The 19,411-nt window shown below is 36.8% G+C and overlaps 1 protein-coding gene across 3 annotated transcripts in view; it reads right to left on the reverse strand.

Moving 5' to 3' along the window:
• chico overlaps positions 1–16,833 on the reverse strand; it is a 57,632-nt gene extending 40,799 nt beyond the window's left edge. For all 3 annotated transcript variants that reach the window (XR_008835602.1, XM_056445668.1, XM_056445667.1), the window contains exon 1: positions 16,246–16,833. Coding sequence is in view for 2 of the 3 variants with exons in the window: in XM_056445668.1 (XP_056301643.1) it covers positions 16,246–16,272 (27 nt within the window). In the remaining variant the exon portion in view is untranslated. The remainder of the gene's footprint in view (positions 1–16,245) is intronic.
• Between the last annotated feature and the right edge of the window lie 2,578 nt (positions 16,834–19,411).

Genomic DNA, 19,411 nt, shown 5'->3' on the forward strand with positions numbered 1-19,411 from the left:
CTCAGCGAATAATTGCCTTACAAACATGAGAAATATCAGCTTGAAACCTCAACATTTCAACAAACCAACTACTCTCGAAGTCGAATGTTCTCTGGTTTTGTAATCTGTATGAAACGGACTTCATGAATTCCTGCATCCACTCAAACACCCACAAACTAAGTTGTAAAAGAGCTTGCAGTCATTCTAGGAGGAGATTGGCCAACAAAAAGCAGTTGTTTATTTGATTTAAGTGTTCAGAAACAGAATTTAGTAGACAGTTGTTCAATTTCATTGGTGCTTACAAATATTAGGGTTGTTCCGATACTGATACTAGTATCAAAAATATTCGCCGATACTGCATAAATTCTGGCATCAGTATCTGCAAGTATACTTGAATCCACAAACTGATCAGATACCATCTCTTTAAATGAGATAACACTGCAACCCAGAGTCAGTCCGTCTTCGCTGCTCAGAATGTAAACAAAGGAAGTTATGTTTTTTGCCACAACAACCACTGTTAGAGCAGTGAACAAGAGGGTAACCCACTATTTTAAGAAAAATAAATTCTGAATTATGTTTCAAAGAGGTTAGTTTTCTATATAATTCATGTTAATACTTATATAATTCTTTATTGAATGCTCAGATTTATATACAGTTATACAGTAAAACTTGAATAGATTTTTTTTTTCAGTTTACAGTGTTTGATTCAAGCCTGAACTTGAATATCTGATAATAAAAATGTCAGATAATAAAAATACTCTAGTTCACCAAGTATTTCTTCATGTTTTATTCATAGATAAGTCTAAAGCACACTGTAAATTGATTCTGACAATTGATCTGCTTGTTAAGCGTGACGTTACGCAAATCGGCTTCTGGGCTCTATCAAACTCTATTGGGAGATTCAGCAAATGGAAATTATAAACGTTTACAAAGTGATGTATTACTTTCGAAAATCATGATTGCATTGTGTATGTATATATATATATATATATATATATATATATATATATATATATATATATATATATATATATATATATATATATATATATATATATATAGCCATGCCTAATATCCGATGGCCAGAAAGTAATTAATTTGTTATAAATTGTTAAAATTTTGGTATTTGTGATGCAGCAAGTGCAGAGACTGCCATGTACACCATGATTTTGCATAAAATTCACTTTAATGTGTGATAGGACTAAAAAGTGGTCAAAAACAAAGCGGATACAGGGCTAATAGTATACACAACTGTTTCTACAGATACACACTCAGGTATTGGTTCAGTACTCAGTATCGCTGATACCCTAAGCTTAGGTATCAAAACATCTCTATTAAACTTGAAATTTAATCAGAAACTTGGCAAACAGTTTTAGAGAATTTGAGGTTTACCCTTTTAAAGAGATGGCCACATGCCTGGGAGGCATTTCAAAGATGGTCCCTGAGTGAAATGACTTGCTTTAAAGGGACTTTGGCTCCTTGAAGATGACCTACAGTTAATGCTTTTAGATATTCCTGATGAATCATCACATAAACAGAGTGTTAAAAACAAAGTCCCTTTAAGGCAAGTAACTTCACTCAGCAGCCATTTTGAAACGCCTCTCAGGCAATATGATCGGACATTCTGTCTGGGAAACATCCAACTCTCCAAAACGTCATTAGATATTTGGAATCACCAATAAAATTAAGCAACTGTCTTATAAGTTTCATTTCAAAACGTCCGAATCAAACAAAATCTGCATATTTTCAGGTTGCTCAAGCTAATGCGCATGCGCACTCGAAATTCAATTTAATTCAATTCACCTTTATTTGTATAGCGCTTATACAATGTAGATTGTGTCAAAGCAGCTTCACATAAAAGGCTATAGTAAATAGGAACAGTGTAGTTCAGTTCAGTTTAGCTCAGTTCAGTGTGGTTTAATAATCACTACTGAGAGTCCAAATATTGAAGAGCAAATCCAACGATGCGCAGCTCTACAGATCCTGAACCATGCAAGCCAGTGACGACAGCGGAGAGGGAAAAAAAAACTTCACTAAATGGCGAAAGTGGAGAAAAAAAATAAAATTCGAAAGAATGAGATCACGACACCAACCTCATTTATGGCAGTGTTACACTATCATTTTCTGGATCATAATCACCTGATCGCGCTGCTCTTCTAAAGTAATCTACAACTTGGTCTCGAATCTCCTCCAGAAATGACAGTGACTCTTTGAATACAAGTATGTGGGTGTTTGAGTAGCTGCTGCGGTCATGTGATGTGCGTTTGATAGGACGGGTCGTTTCATACAAATTACAAAACTCCCCAAAAAACTTTTGTTTTCAAGTGCACTTGGTTAATTTAAAAATGCAGATTTCAAGCTTTATGTAGATATATTTCTTATGTCTGTGAAGCAAGTGTTCCCAGTGTGTTTGTGGACCACCAAACTGTCGTAAAAGCACACGTCTGCGCCACTGGAGAAACGTCAGTCTATAGTGATCGATGGTCGGCTCCTGTACTAGTACGCAGCGCTTTAATCGCCATATTGACTGTTACACTTTTCCCCATTCAAAACTATACATATACCTGTATATATAAGTGACATGTCTTGTATATTCTAGAGTCTTTGGTTAAAAATAAAGGATATTAAAAAAAACATGTTTGGTTGAGCTGCTATATGGCTCTCGTTGGAGATTTGAGAAGTTTCATTACAGGTCTTTCAGATCAGTGTTTTGGTTTCAGAGTTCTTTAAAGCACCACAACACAGATGATTTTCTAAAGCACTTGAGGATAAAAGGTTCTTTGTGGAAGTTAAGAAGGCTCTCTATGGCACTGGACTGTAAAATCCTTTTAGCATTAGCTAAGTCAAGCATCACTATTGTTATTATTGCTCATGCTTGGGGTTACAGACTTGAACAAAACCAGACACTAAGTACTTAACTTTGTTGTGTAACTCTTTTGTGCTACAATCATCTGGCTGGTTGAGGAGAGGAGTGCTTTTTTATTTTTAACAGAATTACCTTACGAAAACACAGTATATGTAAAAACCAGTATCTTGGGACAGAAAGCTTATAGAGCAGTCACTGAGATCATCATAGCAACCATCCAGAACACAACAACAACAAAATTCAGGGCCATTTAATTTACGGAAAAATATTTGGCAAATTTGGGATAAATTGCTTTATATTATATTATATTATATTATATTATATTATATTATATAAAGTGCTATAGACCAATCAAATTGTGAAACTGATCAGTATATAATACAATTAATCCACAACAAGACTAGGGCCAAGCAATAAATTCTCATATAGACCATTTCATTGTAGTCATTGGCCCATGAACATTTCCTACTTGTTATCAAACTATTTCATAACTGTAGCAAGAGGCAAGTCAATCATTACAATGTTAAAACAGCTATCATAACATTATTTATCAATATGTGGCTCTTTTTGGATTCTTGGAATCTATAGAAATAAAACATGTAAAACAGGAAATACGTTGGGACCATTGTTTTTGCTTACATGTCTCAAAATGGTCTATTCAAGTCATCTCATATGCAAATAATAAGATATATAAACAGAATACAGAAATAGTCATATGTCATGAGATATATACACACATCTCACTGAGCTCATGATATTTGACCATTTCTGAAAATACAATCAATTTATAAATATTGACCATATTTTAAAGTATAAACTCAGAAATGTACTCATGTATGCATGCATGCATGTCTTTCTGTCTATCTATCTATCTGTCTGTCTGTCTGTCTGTCTGTCTGTCTGTCTGTCTGTCTGTCTGTCTGTCTGTCTGTCTGTCTATATATTCTTCTTAGAACTTCTGGGCAACTTCTTGGTTATGTTTAAAATATAAAACCATTTTCAGAAACTAAAGATTACAGGCCCAACATACAATTTAAAAGATCATTAAATTAAATGCTGAATGTAAACATTGTAATATCTCACTAGGCAGTTATTCATGTTTCCGTCTTCATCCCTGTAATGGTGTGTAAAATTGTGCTTATATAAATTATGAAAAATAATTACTGTAATAAACTAAGATAAACGATAATAAGAAACCATTTACTACCTGACTAAAGTCTTGTCGTTGATTCCAGCTGTAAGAGCAACAAATAATAACTTGACTTCTAGGTGATCATTTGGAAAAGTTGCAGAATGTAGATTTTTCTGATGAATTATCTGTTGAACTGCATCACTAATACTGCAGAAAACCTACTGGAACCCACATGGATCCAAGATTCTCATAGATATCAGTCAAGTTTGGTGAAGGAAAAAACATGGTTTGGGGTTACATTCAGTATGGGGGCATGCGAGAGATCTGCAGAGTGAATGGCAACATCAACAGCCTGAGGTATCAAGACATTTGTGCTGCTCATTACATTGCAAACCACAGGAGAGGGCAAATTCTTCAGCAGGATAGCACTCCTCATACTTCAGCCTCCACATCAAAGTTCCTGAAAGCAAAGAAGGTCAAGGTGCTCCAGGATTGGCCAGTCCAGTGACCAGACATGAACATTATTGAGCAAGTCTGGGGTAAGAAGGAGGAGGCGTTGAAGATGAATCCAAAGAATCTTGATTAACTCTGTAAGAACACTTTCTTTGCCATTCAAGATGACTTCATTAGTACTTTGAGTCATTGCAGAGATGTATGGATGCAGTCCTCCAAGCTCATGGGAGTCATTCATGCTTTTCCCACTGCATCAGATTCTATACTGTACATTATTTCTGTTAAGTGACCAGACTTTTATAGCAAAGTCAGACCTTACCGTCCTAATTAAATCATTATAAATCAAGACATAATCATATTTTATTGTGGTAAAATAGGTGTAATCTAGAGGCCTTTGCCTTTCATATAAGCCACTTCTGATACCAAATGATCAACTATAGAAGTCAAGTTTATATTTTGTTGTTACTAAAACTTGGATAGACGACAAGCCTTTTGTCAGGTAATGTAGACTTTATTTTGTCCATACGATATATAGCTTCACTAGCACAGCCCTAGTGGGTTCTAATAAGCACCTTCATTGTTTCAACAAGAAAGAAAAGTTGTTGAAATGTTCCTAATACCAAACTAAACCATTATTACAAGTGAGAGTTCAAGAGTTCAGAATGGAGAGAGGATGAGGATGGCCAACACAGTATGATGAAGAGCTGCTTACAGTCACTAAACTCAGCTGAAGCGTTAATCCTTGACCATAATCCACCAGGTCTGGCATCTTACAACAAACAAGACGAAAAGGACCAACAGTTTGATCACACTTGACTCAAAAATCACTTTAGCCTTCAGTTTTTAGAAAATGTGAGCACAAGCTAAATAAACCATGAAAAAATAAAGCTCTGCGCAGGATTTGTCCCACAACGGTTATTAAATCTATCAACCCAAAGTCGTTTTTAAGTGACTTCAGAGGTTTGATAAGTCAAACTGATCCCAAAGATCCTAACTTCCAAGGAACGCAGTAAATCTTATGAGGCTGAGATTAAACGGAGCAGTCGGCTAGAACTCCTAATCCAAGATTTGGGATCCTGCAGTTAATCTCCGCCTGATTCCCACTTCTGCTGAAATTTCAGAGGTTTACGGCCACAGTTTGGTCAGTGTATTTAAGAGTTCATCAGCAGGAGTGAGACATGTCAAAATAAAGTGTTTAACGGGGTCGGTTTTCACTGCTGATCCATCAATCTGTTATTTTAAGACACAGGAGCCTTGTCGACAAAAATAACAACAATTACACATTGACACTGTTAATGAAAAATGTGATTATAATATGGTAGTCAACATTTAAAAAAGCTCATCAAGAATTTTTGCTTTTACATTTAAAGGAACAGTTCACCCAAAACTGAAAATTCTCACTATTTCCTCAAACTCAAGTGGTTGTAAACTTCAATTTCTTTCTTCTGGGGAATACAAAACAATATATTCTGAAAGTGGAGGATGAGTAAATGATGACAGAATTTACATTGGGTAACTATGCATTTAAGGAGAACTGGAAGGCTTTAATCTACTTCGAAAGGTGTAAAAAAAGTGTTTGCCTCCTTACTGGTTTATTTATTCATTTTAATTTTTATATCAAACATGCAAAAGTAATAAAAAGATCAGAAAGAGTGCAAACAATTTTTGGCGCCACTGTAAACTAGGCATGGGACGATAACCCTTTTCAAAGTACACCGCAGTTTGGAAAAGTCAAGGTTTTAAAACCGCCAGATTTTTCTGTAATACCGTTCCTAAGGTATGAGTATGATTTTTTTTATTATTTTTTGTTTGTTTTTTAGCACAACAGTATCTGCAGCAGAAAAGATATCCAAAGATGCCGTTTAAAATTGTAAAGATATCAGTGTTTTTGAAACTAATGAAGACAGCAGAAGTCAAGGATTCATTTACATTATTTAGCCTGACGTGTTTACTGCTCCAAACTATTTTAAATCTTTCTCAAAATAACATATACTGTGTTCAAAGGGGTAAAAACGTGTTGTTTTTTTACCCAGACATTTAAAAAGAACATATTTTAGAGCAGTAATCACAATAACGTGATATTTTTATCCAAGGTTATCATACCGTCAGAATCTTATACCGGCCCATGCCTACTGTAAACATACATTAAAAGAAAAGAAACTTTTAATTGTTTACAGTAATCAAATTGACCACAAAGTGATTTCTTTTTATATGCTTTAATATGTACAAATTAGAATATATATATATATATATATAAATATAAATTATATAAATATAAATATTATATAAATTATTATATATAAAAATTGAGGAAACATTAAACACTTTCTATGAATATAAAGTTTAAAAATGTAATTAAATGTGGATTGAAATATAAAACGTATTTTTAAAAAGAACACTATTGAAAATATGAGTAAACTCTGTATTGTTTAATTAATAACCAAGTATTTATTTCATATTTATTCAAGTTACTGTAAATCAAGGTTGTTAAAGCTCTGCACAGTTTAGTTCCAACTGTAATTAAACACATGATCTTACTAATTGAGTCCTTCAGGCTTGTTTGAAACCTACAGGCAAGTGTGCTGAAGCAGGGTTGAAACTAAACTGTGTATGCGGCCCTTTAGGAACTGAGTTTGACACCCCTGCTTACCATGAATAAATTGACAGACAACCAACGAAATAAAAATAATCATACAAATATGACTGTATATATATATACAGTGCCTACAGCCTAGCATAAATTGATACTTTCTATAGGATGTTATACAATAAGATGTTTGTTTATGGGCGTCATGGTGGCACAGTGGGTAGCACGATTGCCTCACAGCAAGAAGGTCGCTGGTTTCAGCCTCGGCTGGGTCAGTTGCCATTTGTGTGTGGAGTTTGCATGTTTTCCCTGTGTTCGCGTGGGTTTCCTTCGGGTGCTCCGGTTTCCCCCACAAGTCCAAATACATGCACTATAGGTGAATTGGTTGAGCTAAATTGTCCACAGTGTGTGTGTGTGAGAGAGAGAGAGAGAGAGCGAGAGAGAGAGAGAGAGAGAGAGAGAGAGAGAGAGAGAATGAGAGTGTATGGGTGTTTACCAGTGATGGGTTGCAGCTGGAAGGACATCCGCTGCGTAAAACATATGCTGGATAAGTTGGCGGTTCATTCTGCTGTGGCGACCCCTGATGAATAAAGGGACTAAGCCAAAAAGAAAATGAATGAATGAATAGCCTACTTTGTACCTAAATGTCTGATCCACACACTGCTGCTAGATGGCACCACCAACTTAGTTCTCTCGTGTCCACAGAACATCATTTTTCCTGTAATTTAGACTCTTTTTTTTCTCCACGTGATAAATAAACTACTAGTCAGTCATTAATTTATCTTGTTTAAGCCATTAAATCATTTAAAGGCCTGAAAATATTAAGCCCAACTGAATGGAGTAGCCTAATAAACTTTAACATTACACCTTTGAAAAACAGATATCATACATTCCTAAAGAGAGTTTCACTTTCACTTTCCTTCAGCTTAGTCCTTGCTTTTTAAGTTAACTAACTATAAAATACATATTTTGATATCATCTAAACTTACGAAACATTCAGGTATTACATGTCAGGTGCTAGACTGTAGCACTGAATAAATGAAGACATAAGGACAGATGACTCGCAGAGGATAATAACAAATGTGCACCCTGGCTTTATTTATAATGTACATAGAGCGCACGTGGTCGTGATGTGCAAATGTGAGAGAGGGAAAAGTGCACAGTCCGGCACGCATTCAAATCGAGTTCATAATATTGCATATTGACAGCGGCTTCCTCATACGTGCACATTATAGGATTACAGAATATCATTATATTATACACACAGCAGCCTAGGTAGGTCTACAATTATATCCCTGAATGATGTCCAGAATTAAGCTGTGACTGCTCCAAACCAAACAACCGAAACCCCACCTGCTTTCATTTGATTAGACAATGAAAAAAAGACACGACTTATGTAGTGTTTTTTCCGCTCGGTGTTGATTTTATTTTAACTGCAGGCGCACAGAGCGCAACTGCAAAAAAAAAAAGGGCAGGTGAGCAGGATGCACCCAAAATCACTTGTGGCCATTAGAAAATGTGAAAAAGGTGCCTCTCATCTAAAAAAAAGTATTGTTCGGTGTGATCAAGGTCTTAAGAGTTTCGCTTTGAACTTCTTAAAAAAAAAATAACTACATTTTATTGTAATTCAGATTTTGAAAGGACAAAAGAGGATTTATTCGACATGAAATAATTACGACGACTCCCTTAATACCGGAATAAACTATCATACTTGAAAATAAAACACGAAACAAGACCCTGAAATCATTTTAGGATCGCAGTTACAATTCAGTCAGTTTTCCGATATGGTTTTTTAAAACAGATGAAAACTTCGGTTAGGGTGAAGATTTTCCAAAACTCTGGGTACAGTGTGGTCATGTGGACAAACAACCACCTCATGATAACAGTGTTCGGGCTGTTTTCTCCTTTCTGATTGGCCAACAAGGCTGAGTTCACACTAAATGTGGAAGATGAAGCAAAATTCCACACATTTAAGGCAAGCATTGCATATTTCATGTAGTTCGCCTGTGGGACGGCCACCCTTCTCTGTCCTCAAGTTTCCATCGATTTGTATGCAATTTACTCGAGCAAACACTTAATTCCCCATTCAATATGAACCCGGCATAACAGTGTCATTAATTACCATCATCTGTTGCCCTTAACACACATCACAGCGCATTAATCGAAATCGATTTGCAAATTGAAATGTTGCGATTAGCTAATAGCAAGAGGCTGCGATATGAAATATATAAATTAAATGTATTATTTTATTTTATTTCCCCCACCCAGAGCAAATGCGCGACTGCCATCTGTGTGTGATCGTCTCACTAGCCAATTGAGTGAGCACACTTTCGTTCTGCCCAATCAGAATTGCGCAACCGAACTATGCGGAACGCCCACAATAAAAAAGCAATAAAAAAAATAATAATACAAAAGTGTCAGAGTGGGATGATAGTGTTTGGCACTTCAGAAGCATTAACAGACAAATTAATATCAAAGAAATACAAATACATCAGTAATATGGGACTATTTTGGTTTCAAAGTCACAGACACCGAACAAAAAGAGATCATTTGTAAAAACTGATGTAGAGTTGTTGCCACAGCACGAGGAAATACGACAACCAGCACTTAAAAAAGCACCACAGGTGGGCTATAGGAGGAGTGTCTTGCTAAAATGTCAACTAAAAGTATTGCTAGTGACACTCAATCTAGTAGCAAGCAACAGCAAAGTACAAATTCAGATCTGTTTCAGCCATGTTACGTTGCTGAGTGTTCAGTATTTTTATAATTATTATTTTTTGTTTGTATAAGCTACACTATCTCCCTAATTTGAGTTTAACTTGTTTGCAGAAATGTACGGCCATTTTATTCGTGTTTACCGTTTGCTCTAGAGAAAAATTTGTGTTTCATTTCTAAATACTTAAAAATAAAATTGAACAAATGTTTATTAATATCTTTTAAGTTCCTTTAACTAACACTCACTGCATTTTAGCAGTAAGCTACAATACAGATTATTGCGCTGAAGCTTGCCTACAAAACTAAATTGCAAATCAATTCATAAATCGCAATATCTACGATTTATATTTTAGTACATTTTATTTTAAAAGAATAAATAAAATTAAATGTAATTTCCCCAAATCGCACAGCCCTACTGGACAGTAGGGGTGGGCGGTACACCGGTGTCATAGTCATCACCGGTGTGACATTGCGCCACGACATGGATTTTTTAATACCGTCAATACCGTAATAAATCAATTATGCGCCTTGAACGGCTGCATTTACATCAATAATAGCTAATTCTAAATAATAAGGCATTCAATTTTCTTCAAACGTTCAGTTGTGGTCTGAATACATGTCCTTATACTACAGGGCTCGAAATTGCAACCATTTTGGTCGCATGAGCGCCCGAAATGTAATCTATGCGCCCTCATAATATATTTGGGAGCATTTGTGCGACTAAATATAATGGTTGTAGTGCAATCTGATTTGATTTTCTCTAAAAACTTGCTGAATCGCTCTACCCTGCCGCTGTATTGGTTCATATTAGCAGTCAGTCACTCAACGCTTCCCGCTGTCAGATAACAGGGAGCTTTTGTTGTGAAAAGTGAAAAGTGCACAGGTTTGCAAACCTCACCTAAAGTTGTAATAATAATAATAATGGCGCAGATGACAGCGATCATGACATGAGGTAAATGTTGATCCGCCAGCTGAGATCAATCGAGTGTTTTCGGAGAAGGTGCCCGAATCTCGATGCGTTGCATTCACCGCGTGTTCAGCGCAAATGTCCGCTAAATATAAAGTCTAATACTGTACACATCATCGCCAAAGAAACTCGCCTTTACTAAGTTTACACTGAAACTACAGCTTATAACAAAGAGCGTTATTGCGCTGGTGGTCATCGCGAGAATCCTGCTCTGTCTGTTCATAAATTGGTGCAGCTGACTCGCCTGCTTTATTCCACCAACACAGAGAAATGAAGATCAGCTCATAACGAGACTGAGCATTTACAATGACCCAAACCAAAACTTTTAAAGAGTGATAGAAGTGAAACTTTCTTTTGTCTGTTCTTCCTTGAGATGTATATTATTTTGCTATTGAAAGTAATACCATGATATTATACCATCACCGTTCAAAAGATGAAAAATACTGTAATATTAATTTTAGGTCATATCGCCCACCCCTAATGGACAGAATTTTTTATCAATGAAAGCGGGGAAACCCTGTTCATAAAAATACCCATGTATATGTCGACATGGCCAAAATCTGAGGCTGAAATGCTCTCCTAAACTCTATTCTCAGAATCAGCAAAAAAAAAATGGCCTAAATTAAGGAATCCCCTAAATCCATGCACTTGTGAGGTTTTCATTTAGCGTGCTGGTGTTTGTGTGTTCACATACGCCTGTGTGCATGGGGGAAAAGGCAATTAGGCCTGAGTGCAAACAAAATAATGACTGGGGACTCATTAACACAAGCTGCCCACTGTGTGCACAGGAACAATTCATGGAAACGACACAATTAAGCCTCTACAGGGAGGGAACCAGGCAACTGGTGTGCAAACAAGCATCTCCGACCATACCTGAGGCAGAACACACTCACAAACGCTTTCATTTAGACACGCTACCAGCAAACCTCACATCTGAATCATGTAGAAATCACAGCCAGAGAAAAGATAGAAATACTCGACGAAGCTACTGCAAAGGAAGAGAATAAGAAATTTGGCCATTTAGAAAAGTAAAACAAATTAATAGAGGGGTCTAAGATGAACAAAGTGGTTTCAAGCAGCAAAAGGATAATGTTTTTCCCATATATTCGAATGTGCACATTTTTGCTGGAAGAAAAAAAAATGTCTGACTATTATGAATGGTTTATTTAGCAAAAAACCTTATTAGGCATATTTAGAGCCAAAATAATTTGATGAAATATAAAAAAAACAACTAAGAATCAAAGTTGCATGATATTGGAAAAACCGATATTGAAATTTTCAGTGAGTTATATTGCAATTTTCCTCAAGATAATTTAATTAATAATTTTAGATTGACTGGGATGATTTAGTAGAGGAGCGATTAAATAAAATATAATCAACAAATTACAAGCGGAGATAAAGTAGAGTAAATATACAAATGATACAGGAATAAAGTAATCAAATGTACAATAAAGCTGTATATTCTTCATTAAAGGGCACCTATGGTAAAAAAAAAATCTACTTTTCAAGCTGTTTGGACAGACATATGTGCATGTATGGTGTATAGACCGTCATATTGGGGTGATATAAGCACAACCAGTGCTTTTTTTTCAATTTAACAACATAAAAACGGTGGACCAATTGGAGCGGTTTTCAAACCGACGCAACTTTACGTAGGAGAGCAGTCCCCCCGCCCACCAATATTGATTGACAGGCGTGTCATCATATCCTCAGTTTGTTGATTCATGTCCGCCATTTTCAGCGTGAGTCGAAGCGATATCACTAAAGGAACACCCTAGCTCTATTTTTAGATGTAAGGCTCATTGGGCTCACCACAAGAGCTATATTCTCCACATTATCACTCTAATTGGAATTATTGGTTGTATCTTTAGGTAGGTTTGCAGACGTGTACTTCTCATTGAGTCTACCTTATACTTCAGTCGTTTGCATTTCTCGCGATCCCAGAAGCTCCCTGTGATCTTAACTAGCATGCGTTTTAGAATTCTAAACATAGGTTTCTATCAGGGTACACTCAAGTCGACGGCTGGGCGCCGCGGCCCGCTGCAGAAACCTATGTTTAGAATTCAAAAATGCGTGGCGTGACGATTCGGGACACTTCATGTCTCTGGTGCGCCACAGAGAGTGTCTGGTGTGCCGTGTCGCGGCTTCGAGCGGCGCATCCGGTGCCTCAGTCAAAGTTAGTTCAGTGTGTGTGTGGTTATTATTTTCTGTGTACAAGCTCGGCACTTGAAACTAGCACACAACTGGCTGTAAAACTGTACAAAGACACAAATGATTTTGTACTCTCTGCTTGGTCTGTGTCAGAGTCGTACATGTACGACTGATTGCTGATCCTCTCACTCCTGCTTTTTCTACGTCTGCCTGTCAGACTCTGTTGCAAACGCAGAGCGGGTGAGCTCATGGCCCCGCCCCCTTGTTACGTTGGCGGGAAGTCGAAACTAATCTACATGTGAAGCAACACACCCATAAATCAGTGAACTGTGGACACGCCCCCAACATGACACTTTTTAACACATTATAATAAAAAATCTGAATTGTGTTTTAAACTGAACCTAAACTGGCACACTCAGAAGAACCATAATATTAATATTAAATCATAAAAAACAGGTAAACTATGTGCCCTTTAAGTAACTAAATACAAATCATCTTTGTTAAAGCTACAAACGTAATATTCCCTTGTGCTCAAATGCTTTAAACTTGCTTAAAATGTTCACACAGGCCATAAAAACACAAGCAATTAAAAAACTTTCACTTTATCTGGTTAAACTAAGCAGCACAGTGACGCAGTGGGTAGCACGATCACCTCACAGCAAGAAGGTTGCTGGTTCCATCCCTGGCTGGGGCAGTTGCTATTTCTGTGTGGAGTTTGCAAGTTATCCCTGTGTTCGCGTGGGTTCTCGGTTTCCCACACAGTCCAAAAAACGTGGTATAGGTGAATTGTGTAAGCTAAATGTCTGTAGTGTGAATGGGAGTGTATGAATGTTTCCCAGTGATGGGTTGCAGCTGGAAGGGCATCTACTGCATAAAACATGCTGGATAAGTTGGCGGTTCTCAGACATATCAAGGTAAGTGCGCAAAGGTCATGAATTTGCCAATTAAAGAGTTAAAGTCTAGTAATTATTTTAAATATTTAGTAGTTTTGATCAGGACTAAGGTTGATTAACAGATTCATACAAAACAAAAAAAACTAAAATATTTATCTGATAAAATATTTATCTAAACCAAAATGGTAACCGTTGTACCTGGTCAACTATAATCCGGGCTTCACATTACACGTCCAGTGATGTGACTATTGCGGATTCACACATTGCGATATCGATGCTAAAACAATATATTGTGCAGCCCTAGATCAAAGCGCAGCCCCAAAACATTAATGATCACTTTAATCACACACCCATTTTACAGCATTACATTTTCTAATAACTTAAGTATTCATTTAAAATATAATTCAAATGTTTATCTTCAATTAAAGCTAAAAAAAGGTCAACAATACACTTATTGCACATAAACCACCTAGATGTGTGCATATATTGTTTTGTTATCTTTATTGTTTACTTTGTTTTCCACTTTTAAATGTCCTACTCTCTTCTTGTGTTGATATGCATGTATGAATGTATCCTGAGCTCCTAAAAAAAACATGCACACTTGGTGAATAAAGCTCATTCTGATTCTTAAGGATTTAATTTTTTCATATATCGGTTATTCTGAATGATCCATATTTTGACATTTTATTTCCACCTTTTTTTTTTTTTTACATTAGTAAACATTTTAAAATCGCATCTTTAAGATGCTTTCTATTTAATTGATACCAAAATGGGTTGTCTTGACCCAATCTTGACCCATAGATACAATCAAAACAGTGTCTTTGAGGTGAACATTGGTGCAATTCTTGGGAAGATTGTCGTATAGATTATCCCTCGTGCACTGTTCAAATTTACTAGCCTTTTGTTATGTTCGGGGATAAAAAACATCCACTGAATTAAACTGCCGTAAAAATACATCAGATAAATATATTTTTTTGTTTTGTTTTGTATGAATCTGTTAATCAACCTTAGTCCTGATCAAAACTACTAAATATTTAAAATAATTACTAGACTTTAACTCTTTAATTGGCAAATTCATGACCTTTGTGCACTTACCTTGATATGTCTGAGAAAATCTAAATATGCATCTCAGCTCTCAGAACTACATGGAGTAAACAAAAACAAAGACGGGGTATTTATGCATCATCAAATGTGGTTATAATGGAAGTCAATGGAGAAAAAACAGCCACCAACAGTAAATTAGAGAGAAAAAAAAAATGAAAATCTAACAATGCATCAAAGCCATTGTTGTTACTAATCGTTCACATGTACAAGAGTGTGATAAAAGGTAAAACAAATCCAGTCCACAATTACTTGAAAATACGTCATTTTTAGTGCGTTTTTTCACCAAATCAGTGACATCATTTATAAATTTGCCAATTAAAGAGTTAAAATCCTGTAATATTCTAAACAATTTAGTAGTTTTGATCAGGACTGTGGTTGATCAACAGATTCATGCAAAAAAAACGAAAAAAAAAAACAAAATTAATCTGATGCATTTTCAGTTTAATTTAGTGGATGTTTTCATCCCGAACATAACAAAAGGGTAGTAAAGTTGAGTGTATTGCTGAGTTCTTTAAAAATTTCAAAGCATTTTCCCAAAATATGTGTCAAAATCATCAAAAATCATTCCATTTGCTGAAACACAGAGGAAGTTATGACCAAATTAAGACACAAAATCCCCCCCAGAGTGGATCCCCGACAGCACATAAACGTTAATACATTACAAACATTAATCAATGTTTTCTAAGACTCATTTTGACAATAATGTATGTCTGTGAATGAGTGTGTATGAGTGTTTCCCAGTAATGGGTTGCAGCTGGAAGGGCATCCGCTGTGTAAAACATATACTGGATAAGTTGGCGGTTCACTCCACTGTGGCGACCCCAGATTAATCAAGGGACTAAGCCGAAAAGAAAAAGAATGAATGACTTTTGACAATAATCACAAAACAGCCTATGACATGCCTCTCAATAGCAAGATCCATACACTTACACCAAAACAAATGGATCTGCATTTCTAATAAATATGGAGTGATTGAACCGAATATAAACCACATTACTAATATTAACTGGTAAATAGATGATATTATCTGAATGACTTGTATAACAAAATCTCAAGATGTCCCATTGCAAACATACATACACCACAACAAAAGGCATTATGAGGCCTTAGAGTATAAAATACTCTGTTACTGATCAAAAATCAATAATACAAACAGGATATCGCCAATGCACGTGTTAAAAACATGGTATTGCCTTTGTGCATGTTCAAAACAAAAGAAAAAACATGAATTATAATATTGCAAGTGAATAAATTGCTATAATCGAATATCTACACGCATAAAATTGAACAACTACAGTGCTTTGCTGTAAATAAATACATTAATATGCAAGTAACACAATGTCCACAACACCTGCCGTGTGACAATCAGCCTGATAGAGGGGAAAAACAGAGACTTACCGAGTGCCTGGCTTGTGGAAACATCATATCAGCCTGTGTTTGTGCTTTATTCTCTCTCCGCAGATGAAGTAAACGGGATTTGTGTGGATGTCCTCTTTGTTCGGGCTAAACTTGATCAGTTTGAAGGCAGAAAGGCTTTAGTCTGTTCTCCCTGGGCTGATCTTCAGGCTATGGTCTATGGATTTTCTACCTCAAATCCTACGTCAACTTCAGACAGTTCTGCTTTCGGAAATACAAAAACAACAGGCTATCTTTACAACAACATGTGACATTGCGGTTTCCACACACGAGAAATGAATCTTCTGTCGAAATAGGCCAGTTTCAGCGACTAATCCACCGCCAGGCTGATCATACTTGCAGAATCTCTCAGACAAGCTAGCAGGCTAAAGCTAACAGATAAGTTTACGTCGCGGAAAGCGAGCGCAGCGCGTTTGGAAATGATGAAAAACGGCTATATTTGGTCGTACATTCGCTAGTTCTGTGTACGTCTGGATATAGGCGGTGAAAGAGCAGGCTGTGCTTGGAAAATCATGCCTCTTCCGCCGCTTCAGGACTCGTATGGACGGACTCATGTGACGCTAGACGCCGATTTACAGATTCTACTACGGAGAAGGCGTTGCTCATGAATATTCATCGCGCCGTGTTCATGTTGCCTAGTAACCTTCCGGTTGCGTATATTTACATTGCCTAATTAATATTCAGTGAGCGGTCTGGTTTGTCCGATATTAAATATTAAAATTAGCTATTATTTACACTTCTTATAGCAAAAACGTTATTTTGTTTACTCTGTAAACACTCATTTTTACCTAATAGAGGTCAGTACACTATGAATTAGAGCTGCAGAGTTATTATTATTAGCATTCTCATTAAATTAAATGTGTTTTAGTTTGTTTTTAATTGAACTTTGAGTCTGTAATAACGTTTAAATTAATAACTGAATGACATTGTGACAATAACAAGATTACCTGTTAAAGTGAATACAGTAATACAATTTTTAATATTAACCTCATGAATTAGCTGTGTATTCATAAACAAATGTATTACTATTTATTACTCGCGTATATTTTATATATCTATACCATATTTTATAGTAAAATCTCTTTAAAATGTGCAAAGCAGCTAACGCGACACGCCTACCGCTCGAACACCACGTTGCGTCATTAATATTCATAAGACAAGCCGTCATCGTAGTAGGATTCGTAGCTTGGCATGTTCGCACGCAGGATTAAGGTGGCGCTCAGGAGGCCCATTTTAAGATGTCAAATGGATGAAAATGACAGTGGCCGGAAGTGTTTGTCGGTGGAAGGTGTTGGAATTGCACTGCTTTTGTTCCCGGTCAGCGCACAGCGACTCCAACCAGCAATACTGGTAACTGCACCCATGGGGCTATTTGCTCTGTAGTGAACATATTATTTATTATTAATATCTCTTAAACAGGAAACAGTCCTGGAGTATTAAAAACGATTTGTTTTTGCAAAGATAATGATGATGAAACATGTGAAACCACATATAATAAATATAATCACATACTTTTTGTTCTGCAATTCAATTCATCTTTATTTCTATAGCGCTTTTACACTGTAGATTGTGTCAAAGCAGCTTCACATAGAATATTATAGTGAATTGAAACGGTGTCAGTTTAGTTTTTAGAGTTGAAGTTCAGTGTGGTCATCCCCTCACCACAGGCTTCCCAAAACTGGACATTAAAAGATTGGAAAAACGTTGCCTGGTCTGAAGAGTCTCGATTTTTGCTGCAACATTCGCATGGTCGGGTCAGAATTTGACGTCAACAACATGAAAGCATGTATCCATCCTGCCTTGTATCGATGGTTCAGGCTGGTAGTGGTGTAATGGTGTGGGGGATATTTTCTTGGCACTTTTTGGGCCCATTCAGGGGTGCAGCGGACATTTTAAAAGTGGCGGGATGGCTGTATGAGATCGTACGTTCATATAAATATTAATCACCTGTTTTTTAAATGGTCTGTCTCTAAAAGTGAGGGGGACGAATCCCCCCTCCCCCGGTTACTATGCCCCTGGGCCCATTAGTTCCAATTGAGCATTGTGTCAACGCCACAGTATTGTTGCTGACCATGTCCATCCCTATATGACCACAGTGTACCCATTTTCTGATGGCTACTTCCAGCAGGATAACGCACCATGTTATAAAGCTTAAATCATCTCAGACTGGTTTCTTGAACATGACAATGAGTTCACTGTACTCAAATGGCCTCCACAGTCACCAGAACTCAATCCAATTGAGCACCTTTGGGATGTGGTGGAACGGGAGATTCACATCAGGGATGTGCAGCCGACCAATCTGCAGCAACTGCGTAATGCTATCATGTCAACATGGAGCAAAATCTCTGAGGAATGTTTCCAGTATCCTGTTGAATCTACGCCACCAAGGATTAAGGGAGTTCTGAAGGCAAAAGGGGGTCCAACCTGGTTCTAGTAAGGTGTACCTAATAAAGTGGCCGGTGAATATGGTAAGCAGCTTTGACACAATCTACATCGTAAAAGCACTATAGAAATACTGATGAAGTCGGCGCCAGTGGTGTAGTGGTTAGTGCGTCGACACATGCTCTTCGGTGCTCACGGCGACCCGAGTTCGATTCCGCCTCGCGGTCCTTAGCCGATCCTTCACCTCTCTCTGCTCCCCATGCTTTCCTGTCAATTCTCTCTACTTTCCTTTCCAATAAGGGTGAAAACCCTAAAAAAATTATATATATATATATATATATATATATATATATATATATAAAAAGAAATACAGATGAAGTGAACTGAAAATAATTTTATTTTGATAAAAATCTTCCCCATTATTGGGCTAATTTAGTATTTCTACTAAAAATAAATAATGCACCCTAAAAAACTGATCACTGATCAACATGAAATTCATTACCCCATGTAATTCCTGTGTGAAGCTGTTCAGCTGGTAAAGATGCCCTTTTCCTCTCTGCGATTTCTGTGCGCCCCCTTCTGGACAAACACCGCAAATGATTTCAAATAAAGCACATAGGTCCTAAACTCAGCTCCTGGAGGGCCGCAACTCTGCACGGTTTTGCTCCAACTCCTATTCAAACACAGCTAATGCAACTAATCAAGGTGTTCGAGACTCTTCTCAACACCTTGATTAGTCTGATCAGCTGTGTTTGATAAGGGTTGG

Source organism: Danio aesculapii, chromosome 2 (genome assembly GCF_903798145.1).
Source record: "Danio aesculapii chromosome 2, fDanAes4.1, whole genome shotgun sequence".
Classification (NCBI taxonomy): Eukaryota; Metazoa; Chordata; class Actinopteri; order Cypriniformes; family Danionidae; genus Danio; species Danio aesculapii.